This window comes from Dipteris shenzhenensis, chromosome 14, assembly GCF_047967505.1.
Source record: "Dipteris shenzhenensis isolate YYH24624 ecotype China chromosome 14, Dip_SZ_1.0, whole genome shotgun sequence".
In the NCBI taxonomy this organism is placed as follows: domain Eukaryota; kingdom Viridiplantae; phylum Streptophyta; class Polypodiopsida; order Gleicheniales; family Dipteridaceae; genus Dipteris; species Dipteris shenzhenensis.
In genome coordinates this window covers 50,544,457-50,559,804 of record NC_141609.1, presented here as the reverse complement: position 1 = coordinate 50,559,804, position 15,348 = coordinate 50,544,457, and the positions used below count along the sequence as shown (strand labels likewise).

The window sequence follows — 15,348 nt, the reverse complement described above, 5'->3', positions numbered from 1 at the left end:
CCACTTCTGATGATATTTTGGCTTCCATTTGGGCTGATCTCATTTTTACTATCCAAAGTCAGTGGGAGAGATGCAACGGAACCTCTGCAGCCACTTGAGAGAGATTGATAGCATTCACGAGGACCTGGGATTGCTCCTCCTTTTTCATGTTACTCCACTTAGTATAGTTTGTTTTCCTTTCAGTTAGTCAAAGAAAGAAGTATCACCCTATTTCTTTGGATTACTTAACACTTTAGTGGGTACATGGTTATCGGTGATAGGCGCATGTCCAGTTTGTCAACGCTATCATTTGCATTCAAAGAGTGCAAAGCGTTGTGTCCAAGCTTGCACCTAAGTTAAGCACACATTTGGATTCGCATATGCCAATTGATTTCAGTTATCCCTCAACAATCAATTATTGTCACTTGGACAGGTGCATTATGGGGCTCCACAACTTGACATTCATTACTTTGTGAGGCTGAGTCCTTCAAGTGGACATCCTTTGATCCTAGGTCACGTTGAGACCCACCAATAAGATGTCTTCTTTCTTCAGTGACACTTTGCATACTCCCATGCTGACACATTCCTCTTTGGTTGCTTCTACAGATGGTCTAGCATTCTTGCTAGTAAATGTAGTTTTTCATTTATAGATAGGCCATTGGAGAGGGCCTGACAAAGGACAAGGATATTTTCTCAAAGATATGGCAGGAGACTATACATATAGATGCACTGGAGGCTCTTGAGTGGCCCAAGACAAACCAGAGATTTCCCTAGGAGGTGTCCAGTGGTATTGAGTATGGTATGAGGTGGCTGATGGCAAATGCCCCTTCTCATTGCTTGCTTGTTGATATAACTCAGGACTGCAGGAGGATACGGATCGCGCTGGGCGCAAGAGGGAGGCTTTTATTAGTATACGGGAGCCATGCCATTTCCTTCATTTCACAGATGGTAGTATAATAGCCATAGTGGCTATTCGTTCAGCCCTTTGTACGAGGTGATCCCCCATAGAGATGCGGATATCCTTGCGTTTTTCTGTAGTTCCCGCCACTGGGGAGTCGTATTTTCCTTGGTGTCCGCGTAACTAAGGAGTTTATTAATACCATATTCTTTTCTAGGAAAAAAAAGGATATGGCTCAGGATTGTTAAGACCCACTGTTATTGATTTTTTGTCTTGATGTGCTGTACTCATATTAATAGCTTCCCATTTTCACAATTCGCCAGCCAGTAATACTTCTGCAAGTGTCAACTTAACAATCCAAAGATGGAGAGCAGACCCTTACTTAATGAATTAATTGTTTGGATCAGCCCTGTAAGTACATTTCTTCTAAGATGACCAGCTGCATCAGTGTTACAAATAAAAACTTCTCTCATTGTTCTACAAAGCCCTTTAATTGCAACTATTTCTGATTCTAAGCCCGAGTATGTAGACTCAGGTAAGTCATGTATTCTTCCTTCAAGAAATATATCTGGTTCCAATGATCATGACTCTAGCTTTATCCACATTGACCTTCATCATTGAACATTTGCAAGGCTCCTAAGTGGCTTCAAATGATTCCACGTGTTGTCTTTGGATTTTGTCAGTAGAACCACCTAGTTCCCATATAGAAGAAGAATCAGTCCATACCTGCACAGCTTCCATCCATTATTCCTCAACCAAGATCTAGCTGATGTACAAAGATCCCAAGAAGATTGTGTAGAGCAGACATCCCGATTTTAGTCCCATGCTATCAGCAAAGGTTTCCTTTCCTCCATTCTTGTAGCTTCAACCGTGCATCTTGCTAACTCAACCGTCGCCTCTAGAATGATTCAAGTGTTGGTTCCCAATTCTTCCGGACTTTAAGATTAACTATCCTACCTCACAATTTCTGACTAGGCACTGTTCACGTGCCTTCTTAAAGCCCATAGAACAACATAAAAAGGTAATTTCCATTGCCTAGTTTCTGCTCCACTATGATGTTCATTCACTTTATCATCAGAACACTTACTATGCCTCTGTTTCATGTCCTATCTAGTAAACGAGTATTGACTACCAGTATCCAGGGGAAGCCTTGCCCTGTTTCCCTCTCAAAAATATCGTTAATCGTTTAAATACAGTCTTATGGCCAGGAGACATAGTCTTACCTATGTAGCTTGTACGTCACCTAGGCTACTCTTTGGGATGGACAGTCCCTCATCGTCAGTAGATGAACTGGGTACTTGACATGCTTGTCCTATATCGCATAGTTCAATCGATACTTGTTGCTATATTGAATTTTACTTGCCATTGATGATGATTACAAAGTCAGACATTGCTTGTTTTTTGCCTCAAATTATGGAGATTTTCTGGTGGTTCTGCTATTGCCAGAAAGCCCTCAAGCTGCTTTCTGTGGATCACCTTTGCTCTCTTAAAATGCACGGGGGACTAAATATCCTCAATATTCACATGCATATTCTTGCTCACAAAGGAAAATGATGCTGCAGTTCATGCAGGGTGATTAGCCATGGATTTATATGTTATAACACTTGATTCAACACTTATCTTCCACTGCATTTGGTCACTGGCAACCTACACAATGGGATTTTCTACCGGGTCACATTGATGGCAAAGTAAAGGGATGCCCTTTTGTCACATGCTTCCTTTCTGATTGGAAGCACATACTGTCCCACCTTAAGTGGAATGGTAGGCATACTCTTGCAATAAACTCCTTGCATGCTGAGAGCCTTCATTGGTCCAAGCTGTTCACGTCCCCATTGGCCTTGCAGGAACCTCATGCACTACCACTCGCTAACATCAATGGTTGCATCTTTATATAAAGTCTTGCTGCCTCCACCTAAGGGTTTTTGTTCATGCCAATCATACCTGGTCTATGACACGCACCTCTCTGTGGTGGCGAAAAGATTACAGCATATTTGGGCTTCAAAACTCCCTCTTCGGCAAAACTTTTTCTTGTGGCGAGTTTTGATTTGGGCTCTTCCTTTTGGACAGATTCTAGCTCGTCGTCATATTGCTCCTGCCTGACGACGTCTGTCCTTGCAGGAGTCTATGCCCCATATATTATGGCATTACCTAGAGTATCGTAAGTTCTTATTTTTGTTACAGCAACTGCTTCAGGCTTGTTTTCCCAATGCTCGGTTTGACAAGCAATATGGAAAGACTGTGACCAGCTAGTCTTTGGTGATCCCTTGCTAAATATCAGTTCTTCCGGGAATCTTTATGGCAATCATTTTATGATTGTCTACATGTGCAGGATCTAGACTAACCTGCCTTATTGTCATAAAATGATATCTTCTAATGCTTGTAACTGGTGGTCCCTTTCTTCGAGACTGCTGCTTGTAATATAATCCCAAATGGATTTCACCAAAAAAAGAAGTGTGTGTATACTCATGCATGTGCATGAATTGTAGCCAATAAGCATGCGTTGACAGCTCTATCATCACGCATCATTATCTGGAATATGGAAACAAAATAAATTCGATAAACGAAACACATTAATTGATGTTCACCTGGTCATGTAAGATGGACGAATCGACAGCATCATCCTGAGATGGCATTCTCTGCTGGGGAGAGAAAGATGGAGTGGTGTTAGAAAGAATAAAGAAATCAATGAGAATATTATTGACAGTACAATGTAAAAGATTATAAGGCGTAATAAATATTTCCTATTGAAAATCATTATTCCAGACAGATGGATGGGTCTGTTTTGACCTAAGGGGTGAAACTATTTGAAATATGTGTTAGGGTCTGTTTTGGCAAGAGGTAGTGTCAGTGCATGCACCAAGCATTCCATGGCTGGTTTTTTGTGACCCAAGCATTGCTTGAAAACAGTGATACCTTCTCTCACACTTAAGATTGAGAAAGAGCTCGTATGATAAGTCATGTTTGGAATCTTTTACAGAAGGTCACCCTTCCAAACTGATGGATGGGTCTCTCTTTCTCTCTCTCTCTCTCTCTCTCTCACACACACACACACACACACACACACAAAAGAGAGCTGCGAAGAAGTGGGAGCCAAACCAAATTGGCTCATAAAGTGAAAAAGCTCAGATCTTAAGGAGATGACATATGAAATGCAGCAATTCAAACCATGGCCTTGAGGATGCTCTTTGGATCAGAAAAATGGGAAACGTAGCTTAAATCTCAGCATAGATCGCAGCTCCATGAGAGCGCTTTAGCCTATTTTTCACTAGAGTCGGTTGAGTGTGACGCCATGTTATATATGCTTTGTTGGGACAAAGCAGATATATGGCATTTTTAAAAACTCTCCGTGAGAACATAACATTATATTGGCGTTTTTGGATATTTAAAGCTTGTACGTAATTTTGATGTGAAGTAGTTCTGCAATTCAGAGCTTTCAATATCAAAGAAATGATTGCAAAGTTTTATACCTTCGACATGACATGTGATGATGTTTACATGACATGATGTTTCCCGGTGGTTAAGTCATCCTTATTAATTTTGCTTCTTCGTATGAAGACTCAAATCTCATTTTCAAGTCCTTCCTATTTGCATGGTGGACAAAAGCTACAGTAAATTGAAATGAAACCCAGTTGCGTGAATTTCTGAACTTTAACGGGGTTTGGGTCGCCGATATTGGAAACGGCGGCACATAATACAATGTGGCTTGAAAAGAAAGTCAACTAGTACGCCAAAGCATAATGGATACTGCTATCATACTCTACAGCACTAAAGGGAAAGGAGAATAAACCTCTCCTAGAGTAGAAGGCGCAATTAAGTAATGAAAAGTAGCAATCCAGATTGAAAATTGCATTGGAATCCTTAGTTTGCAAGCTTGCAACCTGTCGCAATTTTTGCAGGACTCCAAACTTTTGATCGCCGCGGTCGCAAATCCAGAAGCTACTCAAGCGTCAATTTGCTCGTTTGGCACCTCGAACCCCATCACGGAACACAATCCGTATTTCCCTTGCTCAAGACATCCAGAGCAAGGTCCTCTAGACGTGCACCGCTAAGGTGAAGCAATGCTTCACCTGCTTGCTGCGAGCATATGGAGATGAGGTTGACGAAAAGCCATGTCTCGCTCCATATCTCCACACGTGTGAATAAGCGCCACGTGTCGCAGCACACTCGCACGTCAGCAACAGTGATGAATGTGCGCCACGTGTCGAGGCACATGCAGTGTACGTGGAGGAGTAGTGACTGCCACGTCACCATAGACCCTCTTTTATCAATCTTTATCCAATGGAGGAGGAGGATTAGGATGGTCTCAAGAAGCCATATGGAGTAATTTATCAATCTTTATCCAATAGAGGATTTTAGGATGGGCCATATGGAGTAATGGTAGATTAGTCCAAATATCTCCCTTGTCAAACAACAAAAATTTGCTATGTTGTTTTGCATCAATAGCCTCCTTATGCCACTTAGTTCTCGAGGAGCTTTGCCTTAGCCAACTCGGCAAGCAATTTCCTTTACTTATTGTTTTGTATTTGCCTTTGTTTTCCTTTACCTATTGTTTATGGACTAGCAATATTGCAATCCCCTTAATCATGCAATAGCATCATAAGTTCTTGAATTTAGACTAATATACAATGAATTTTATCGGCACATCAAAGAATCTCCTCTTGATCTTGCCCCCAATCATGCGTTCTCCATCCATTTCATCATTTGGATAGCTTTTCCCCTGAAGCTCTAATTTGTGCTTGCCTTTCACCCAATTTTGGCTAGATCTGGCTAGCGATTCTGCTTTGATATAACTTTGCCTAAGAGTCATGAGAAATCTACCTCCATCTCAAGCCAAGCCTAAGGAAAGTGTGAATTGGCATGTGATTCATGATTTGCTTTGCTTTTTGTTTGGTTTAGTCTCAACAGTGACTCATGTGTCATGGGGATCTTGAAGGAATGCCGATGGAGCCTCCACTCCAAGCTACTCCTTGTGAGAGCAATGCAAAGCACGAGCCGTCCGCATGTGTCACTCAAGCGGCTCCCGGATTGTTGCAATGTGTTTCTACGAGAAAAAGAGGGAAGAGGGAGAAGGGAGAAGAGAGGGGAGAAGGGAGGGAGAAGGAGAAGGAGAAGGGAAGAGGAGAGTGAAGGGGGGTGGAGTGGCAAACACAAAGGCACTACAAGAGAAACAAGAGAACACCCAAAGACACTCTTGGAAGAGAAGAGGAAGCTTGTGTTCTAAACTTGTGCATACAACAATGAAGACCAAAGTCAACCATTTAGCCTTTTATAAATGTCACCTTTTGAAGGGAGGGTCAACCCTTCTCCTTTTTGCACTCTCCCTTTCTTTAAATTCACAATTGGGCCCGTCGAGTGCCAAGGCATCTTCACTACCCTTTCCATCTCTCCTCTATTGTTCCACTCTTCGTGTGTCGAAAATAGCACTGGTGTTAGGAGGAGCTCCTAATCGGCTTAGGACTCGGAGGTGCATGTGTTAACCTTGCGCCTCCAAGTCCTACGTCAATTGAGGCTCAAAACCCATCTATGAGGCTCAAAACCTGGAGTGACGAGGCCGATCTTGAGCCATTCATGGCTGCAACTGTTGAAGTAAATCATGAAGCCTAATCACCTCTAATCACTCATTACCATGCATTTTGAGACTGTACTTTGTGGGTGTTAGCAAACATGCCCCCTTCCTGTTGTTGATCTGCCCTCGGATCAGCCGCCGCTGGAGGAGGTGGGTGGAGAGGACCATTTGGAGGACAGCGTAGCAATCCAATTGTCGGGAAGTGAGTCTGGCGAGCGGAACTTCCAAAAAAAGTTGGTGAGCATGTCCTTGTATGTACAGATGTGATGGCCATGGAGATTCTGGACTCGGAGGTAGAGGCGGAGGTCTTGGATTAATGTCGGGGTTGAAGACGATTTGATTGTTGAGATTGTGAAGCTTGTCAATTGGCCGACTATGGGTAGGGAGATCGCAAAGAAGTAAGAAAAAAAGGCGGTTGGAGTGGACCGCCGCTACGACTAAGAGATCAGGGACAGAGCTTAGGTGTTGTTGAAGGACTGGAAGCAAAAGCAAAATCCCTCCTGAGATTTTTTCAATCTTGCATTGACCTCACAATCCGCCCCACTCCTCACATGTACACCCCACCCGTTCCTTTCTCTCTGCCACCTTCCCACTCCTTCCCACTTTTCCCCCTCTTTCCCTTTCCCTACTCTTATCATAGCAGACAGTATCCCGTCAACCGTCGCCATTCACAGATCTCGCCAACCATTGCCATTCATTGATCCCACCAACCAAGAGTATTCACGGAGTTTTGTGCGAGGAACGGGGGGTGGGATGGGTTGGAGGGCTTGCTGGGTGGGTTGGGCGGGATCAATTGGAGACGGTTGTGGGAGCTCTTGGCAGGTGGGGTAGAAGAGTAAAATATGGCGATGGCTTCTTGACCCTCCTCGTCGGTGACTTCTTTGGGGTATGCTACATGGATTGTATCAAAATTGCTTACCAAGGGCTCAAGTGAGTCTTGGAGAGCTTGTAGCACCCGGTTGTAAAGTATAATTATGCCGAGAAGATGGTAGGTAGTGGAGTGATATGCCACGAGATGCCCTTGCATTTGAATCGCGGAGGCTCAGTCGTAGGTCTACATCCAATTAATGTCAACTTGAAGACTTTCGGGAGTGTAGACCCACGGGCTGAGTTCCTTAGGCTTGGCTAGTTGCATCACATCATTGTCATGAGGATAATTTGTGGACTCTGTGATAACCCAACACCATGCTTGGAAGTTAAGCATTTTGGATCTGTCGGTCATATCCCTCTTGGATTCTTGCTTGATGTGCTCGTAGTTCGTCTATAGTTCAGAGGCAGGACTCTTCCTTATTGACCCGGTCCACGAGTGTTTGGGGGATTCACTGGCAGTGGCAAGCTCATCTTTGAGCTTGGTAACCAAGAGCTCGAGCTCCTCTTTCTTGTTGCGGTACTCCTCTGCTCGATCGAGGGCAATTTGCCCTGTGGCTTGGGCGACAACCATTAATGTGTGGCTATCACACGCGCGGAGAGCTGTGCCTAGAGGAGAGTCAAGGAGAGATGAGAGGCATGTTCTTGCCATCTCTGTAGAATGGTGCGTGCAATTTGTGGGAGCTGGTCCATTGCATCGAATAATTCCAGCTCCATTTAATCGGCATGGGAGAGCTACTCGGCCGTCATGTTGATGTACCCACTTGGTGCTTGATAATGTGGTGCATTGCAGAATTGTAGGGCTTCGGTGAGGCTTGCCCATGGAGAGGAGGAGTGAGTGACGAAGGAGGCGTCTCATGTGGGTGGGAAGCCGAGACCTGGGGCGCAGAGGGGGTTGCATGAATAGCTTAAGCTCTTGGGTGGAGGCCAATGGTGACTGTCTTGTCTCCTGGGAGATCGTCGACTAGGATGGGCTCCTGCTGTACAGCCTTGCCCTTGGCATGGGGATCCGAGTGGTCGAGGTGGTACTGTGGACGTAAGAACGATTGCACATGGCGATCCTCATATTGGGCCAGCAGCCGATCCGGTTGAGCGGGGCGGCTGATTGGAGTGGCGCCGGGCTCTGTTGGTGCTTGCTTCGAGGCAACCTCTGTCTCCTCTTGGTTGACTGCTGCTGGTAGTACTGGTCTGGTGGCGGTTTTGTCGGCCAACTCATAGCCGATTGGCGGTTGCTGCTGCTGCATGTGATTTAGAATGGGCATGTACAACATGGGGTTGCCGATGACCTCATCATGTGTCTTGAGGTCCTCCCGCATCTGATTACAAAAATAATCTACCCAATTAGTGACCTTGGGGGCTGCCAGTCTTGCCAAGATGTTGGGCACGATTGATAGGTGGTAATCCGTGTGGTTGACTTGGGTCAACCACTGTAGGGCTCGAGCTAACTTTTCCAACTCTGGCTTAATTAGTTCTGAAAAATGAATGCGCCCCTTGCTCTTCTTTCGATCGTACCAGCAAATGTCATTGAGGGCCTTGAGCATCTTCTTCTTTTGAGAGTAATTGTCGGTGATGATCGGTAGGAAAGGTGGCTCGCACCACGTCCACGTTGAGGTGGTAGAAGTGGGGATGCCTTTGCGTCGGGAAGATGCCAACGTTCGTATTGGAGTTGTAGGCTTGGAGAAATTCACCCAGAAGCCTCATATCCAGGTGATAGGGAAGGTGGGGTCTGCCACAAGTCCTAGACCTATCACTACGAGCAAATCTTGAACGGCTTGCTCCTTGAGCGCTTGATATGCCGCTACATTATGGTAATGGAGGGTGTAGTTGTGGCTCTCGTATGCATAGTGAGAGTGGCTAGCACATCCGTCAAGCTATTGGAGCCATGCCTCTCCAAGTGGCGAGTGCGTATGCGATCACACAATTTTGTATTCCCCTTGTGTGGGGGCCGAGATTCGCTTGACGTTCTTGAGGGAGGAGTGCCTGCTGGTTGTTGTAGGTGCCTCTTGGGTGGCATGTTGAGTCTCCACGTGCAAGTCTTCAGCTGTGGGAAGTTGGACGGCATACAGATTGTGGCAGAGGGCGTGCTCTGTGATTTAGAGGGGTCGGTAGCTTGCGGAATGGGAGGGTGGAGGCCAAGCTTTGTCTCGAACTCAAAAAACTCATTTTTAGGATCCATGGGGAAAAAGGAGGGCAACTGAGTAACAAGTGAATCAGTAGAAGAGGAGGAGGCTGAGGACGTGAACTAAGGGCTGAACTGCTATCTGGAAGAGGGTAGGGGGTTGATGGATTCCTAGCAGAATTTTGGCAGAGTTTGACTGTAATTGCTATGGCGACGACCCGGGGGGATAGGGGGCCTTTTCATAGATTTCACTATCCCTTCAGCTGGGGGGATGGCGTATGGTGACAGGGCATGGGGATAGAGGGATGGCGTAAGGCGACAGGGCATGGGGATAGAGGATATGGCATCGATCGGTGGGTTGTTGGGTAAGGCGATGGTTGGCGTAATAAACACTAGGGAAACGAACCATGGGGTTGAGTGGAGGGCCACAGGCGGTGGGATGGCAGTACGGCAACGACCGATGAGATAGCAGTATGACAACAGCCGGCAGGATAGCAATATGACAACGGCCGACGGGATAGCAGTATGACAACGACCGACGGGATAGTAGTATGGCAACGGCTGGCAGGATACATTATGGCAACGGCCGATGGGATAGCAATATGGCAATGGCTGGCGGGATAGCAATTAGCTGACTTAGAGAGAGGAGAAAAGGGAAGAAGGGGAAGAAGGGGGAGGGTGGAAAGGACAGGGGGTGGGGGAAGGGAAGAATAGGAGGAGAGAGAGGGAGGGAGAGAGAGAGAGAGAGAGAGAGAGAGAGAGAGAGAGAGAGGGGGGGGGGGGGGGAGACTATGAAGGGGTGGTTGTGAATGTGAGGTGTACGGATTAGGTGTGTTGCTGGTGGATTGTGAGATCAACGTGCAGGAAATCAAAAAAATGGGTAATGGATGTACTAACCATAATCAGCTCTACTACTAGTTCTGACCGTGAATACATGTGGGTGCATGTGCATGGAGGTGACTTGTGAGCTGTAAGTGCATCGTGGTGAAATGCCTACTGTACAGACTCAGCTAGACCTAGACTCAATGATCAGGTGGAATGTGATGGAGGTGAATGTCGCGCCATCGTATAGCACGTTATCAACCATGTAGAGCACGTGACTAACTTGTGTCTCATTCTAGTTGCCAGAGGTGCATTGGCGCGATGACGATCCTTTGCGGGGAGATCTTTTATCATGAAATAAGTGGGTTCTTGTGTGATCGCAAAACCAGCGTGGAAACTTTCTCTTGTGGTTCCATATCCCCTGCCACAACATATAGTTTATATTTGGGCAGCGCCGTTGGTGATGATATGAGTGGAACATCCGCCCTCGGGCTTGGAGGAAGGTTCTTGTGTAACTCCCCCCATTCTAGGGGTCAGTTCTTGTGTTGCTTCCTTGCTATCATGGGTGATCCTCGCATTGAGTTGTACAATTCGTGGTACTAGGGCACATTCGGGACTTGGGGGTTGGTTTGTTGCGGCAAGTTTGATGGTAGGTTCTTGTGGTACTATATCCACGGTTGACACAGGTTCTTGTGTTACTAGACTACCCTTTCCATCTCTCCTCTATTGTTCCACTCTTCGTGTGTCGAATAGCACTTGTGTTAACCATATAAGAGCGCTTGGGACAATCCTAGCATTAGAAGGAGCTCCTAATCGGGTCCCAAATAGTGCTTGTGGTAACCTCATGCCTCCGAGTCTTAAGCCATTTGAGGCTCAAAACCCATCTACGAGGCTCAGAACTTGGAGTGGTGGTCGATCTTGAGCCATTTGTGGCTCAAACCCCATAAAGCCCATAACCACTTGGGCCATTTGTGGCTCAAACCTTGTGAAGCTTGTAACTGTACTTCCTCCATGGCTACAACCGTTGAAGTAAATCATGAAGCCTAATCACCTCTAATCACTCATTACCATGCATTTTGCAACTGTACTCTATGGGTGTTAACATTTAGTCACTAGAAAAGTTTTTTTTTTTTGGATAAAATAGCCAGCTTTTATTACTTAAAAGAAAACAAAATATGTACAAAATTGTGGCTGACCACTAGGGGGAAACTGCCCATAGCCATTGCCAACCTGTCTTTAAAAACCCAACCCAACTTACAAGACTACACTAAACTCAGACAAACAAAACCCCACGAGAGAGTCTCTAGAGCCTACTCACTAGCTTAGCCACATCTATGAGAATGGTTCTGGCCGATACAACAACAACACTCTCCCTGAACCCCAAACCCACACCTTTGCAAAACACCAATTCATTCCTAACCCGCCAAATGGCCATTGAGCCTGCAGCCCAAACAAAACGCTAGTAGCCCACCATTATAGAAGGCAAACCATTAGTATCTCCCAACTTCATTAACTGCCAATTAGATAAGACACAAAACCTTCCCATCAAAAGCAACATTCTTGACTGTAGCAACAATCCGCAACCAGCAGAGTCTTCTCGTGATAGGACATGCCCACCCCAGATGCATAACGTCTAAGGATTCATATTAGCCCACTCGCCCATCCTACCTCTAAGAGGTAAGCACTTGTGCATTATTTTCCAAGTAAGAAATTCAGCTTTCCCCATCATCTCACCTCATCAAAATGCCTCAACTTCCATTTCTCATTCAGCTTCAGAACCAAAGACAAATTTGCCACCATAAGATTCCTATAAATTGCTCAAGCAGGAACCCTTCTAAGTATCGACGACCCCAAAGTCCACTGATTACCCCTCCATGCTACCGAGGCAATACTATTAGTTGGCTACCCCTCCAAAATATTGAGAAATACCTCATTCAATTTATTGGCTTGCCTGTCAGACAGCCTATATTGGTCTTTGAGAGACCTTATGGATCTCCAATTAGTCCTCCTTTTGTCCCAGACATGCATCCACAACCTTATCCCTTTCTTGTACATCTCCCTTGCACAATGAATATCCAACCTAGCAAGTGCTTCTCCTTCTGAATTAATTGCCCATCCCCACCAAATCCCTTCAAAAGACTTGTATCACCCCTGCCCTTTGATCTCATTAGCAGACTACATGCCTTCCACACATCCACTACCTGATCTAAACCAGTGATTTTCAATGGGAACCAGTAGCAGAACAACATTCCATATCTTTCCAACAGCCCACACCCCTTCCTTTTTCCCTCATTATAAACCACTTACAACATTGAACCCATGGGGCATAACACTCAACATCCTTGGTAGCCACTTCCCAATTAAGGAAATACTCCTCAAATCCACATCTGGAACTCCCAATCCCTTTGGAATTTTCATGTCATCCCAATAGATATAATGCCATTTTCTCCTTCCCCTCTTTTTAGCCCATATAAACGCTCTCAACAACTTTCCACCTCCTACCAATGATTTTTCTTGAACCTCCACAAAGTAGCCAAATATGTAGTGGAAGCCGCGAACACATGCTTGACAATCAATACCGTTGCATTCCATCCCATCATCACCCCATGCTAAGCTCAAATTTTGTCCTTGAACCAATCAAACCTCTATCTTAAAGTTACTCCCTTCCCAAGAGGAGCACCCAAATATCTTACCAAGCATCCATCCAGTGAGGTCTGACTCTCGAATTTGATCTAAGGCCAAACATTTTCGGCCAGGTACATATTAACCCTAAGACATTAACAACTCCCCTAAAGGCAGAGCCACATCCCTAATCGACCCTTCCATCACAGCCTTATTTTTCATATTGATTAGAGGTACTATGCAAATAGCAAATAGTAGAGCTCCTAAGGGCATCCTTGGCTCACCGATCTTTAGAGCTGAAACCGTCCCATAGCCCCACCATTTACACAGAGGACAACCGAAGCATTGGCAAAAAACGTATTCACCATCTTGCAAAATCCCTTCCCAAATCCCAATTTGTCCAAAACAGTGAGCATAAAGTCCCATCCCAATCTATCACATGCTTGGTTAAAACCAAAGCTAAGCATTACACACTTGCACTCAATATAGCAAAAGGCTTAATCTAACATAGAATAAACATTTAGTATGTTTTCATAAATGCCTCTTGCCTAAATAAATCCATTATGCTCCCTATCTACTACCTTCATGCTGATATCCCTTACCTTGCAAGCCATAGCCCTGGCAATCAACTTATAGGAAGTGTTAAGCATAGAATTTGGCCTCCAATCTCTTGAGCCTATTTTGCCTTTTTAGAAACAATTTGACTAGACCCACATTAATGTCTTTAGATAGCTGACCTCTTTCTACTGCCTCATTAGCCATTTCAGTGAAGTCACCTTTCAAAATATCCCAAAAGGCCGGCCATATAAAATTTGGATGTAAGACCATCCTCCAAGAACCTTGTCCTCCTCTAGGGAGTTCAATACCTCGCAATATTCTTTGTCAGAAAAAAATTGCCCAAGCCAGCTCACTGGCAATCCAACACTCTTGCTTTTAGACCACCCAACATCTCATTCACACTTTCTTCCCAATCCTTGTTCATTTCCCCTGGAGTCCCCACTCTATTTGCCAATTCCTTCTTAAAGACATTGGCTATATGCCAGAATTCCATTACCAAATTCCCGTGTTGGTCCTCCACATGATCAATTGCCTCCACCATTCTAATTGCCTAAAAAAAGACCTTTGTGGGATAGTGCCCAAGCGATAGCCATGTCAACTTGCTCTATGGACAACCCTTTTGTACTCTCTCTATAACTCCTCCCCTACATAGCTTCTTCAACTTCCACCAACAACGTTGCAACCATAGCATCATTGGGATTCAAACATAGAGCCTCCCTTAGACTTGCTTGCATACTAATATCCATCCATCCAGTATCCTCTTATCCCTTTTGATTTTCATCTCCCATTCTTTTGAAGCCCGCATCACCACCGTGGTTGCAGCATCCCACTTTATGCATGGATCTTCCTTCCCAGTAGCCACCGTTGATCTCCAAACTCTTCTCACTTCTTCACATAGCACTTTCTTCTTCAACAAATTTTTATCAAACTTGACAGGGATACCAAAGTATCTACCAACAATATAGGGAAAAGCGAACGACCACTTAATAGGAATATGGTTAGATAAGTCTAGCAAAGCTCCACCTCCCATGGGTGCACACAACCACCACACTTCCCCCAAAAAGTAGAATTGATCCAGTCTGCTAGCCCTCCTGTAGTCCCCCCCCTTTCTTCTATTACTCCAAGTCAAATAACTCAACCCTTTTGAATCCAACTCAATAGCATCCACTAGCCCCTTACTTAAACAAAGATCCTCCCACACCTTCGAATCTTGGTGTGACATCCCTTTAGATGCCAACAACCTATCTTCACCGAATTGCATTGTGTTTCAGTGTCCTCCCAACACCCATCTATCCCCTACCATCTTATCACACAACTCACCCCAACACTTACACCAATCATTTGGATCATTTGAAGCATTCACACTCACCACATTCATACTGATCCTAACATCTAGACAGAGAAACAATAATAAATATCATCATGAAAGCTCTCCTTACCATAGCGAGACGTTTGCATGTTAGAATAGATATTGTTCCCTCTCCCCAAACTAGAGTGTTAACAAACACATCATAGCCAATCTTATTCACCAACGATCACACACATCATCAAGACCATATTTAATTTCTTGTACATAGATGACATCCAAATTCCACCTTTTGATTGCTGCCATATCTCCAATTTGCTTGGTCTTATCACACCAACCTCTGACATTCCAAGAAATCAAAGATATCCCTCCCCTAGCCCCCTATTGTGCAAATGCCTTGTAAGTATCATGTAAGAAGTTAAACCTATTCTCCTTGCCACCTGCATTCCTAGCCATGTTCTTAATCCGCTCAGTCATTCCTTTAGCCAAAAGCTTTTCATTCACTCCTTCCTCCATCGAGTTCTTGGACATAGACCTTTCCTCCAGCACCCTCTTTCTATCACTTGCATCCGAAAGTTCTTCTCCAACATCTTCAACAGCCACAAAGGCTT

General features: G+C 44.9%; 1 protein-coding gene across 5 annotated transcripts in view; it reads right to left on the bottom strand.

The window, feature by feature from the left end:
* Window positions 1–4,948, bottom strand: part of LOC147894781 (uncharacterized) — a 105,325-nt gene extending 100,377 nt beyond the window's left edge. For 2 of the 5 annotated variants that reach the window (XM_087385403.1, XM_087385408.1), the window contains exons 1-2: window positions 4,043–4,132; window positions 3,463–3,516 (exon numbers count right to left, since the gene is read on the bottom strand). In XM_087385403.1, the coding sequence (XP_087241529.1) occupies window positions 3,463–3,516; window positions 4,043–4,045 (57 nt within the window). In that variant the 5' untranslated portion in view covers window positions 4,046–4,132. Of the gene's footprint in view, window positions 1–3,462; window positions 3,517–4,042; window positions 4,153–4,755 lie in introns of those variants that run through there. The other 3 variants (XM_087385406.1, XM_087385407.1, XM_087385404.1) reach the window with 3 other exon arrangements.
* Window positions 4,949–15,348: the final 10,400 nt, after the last annotated feature.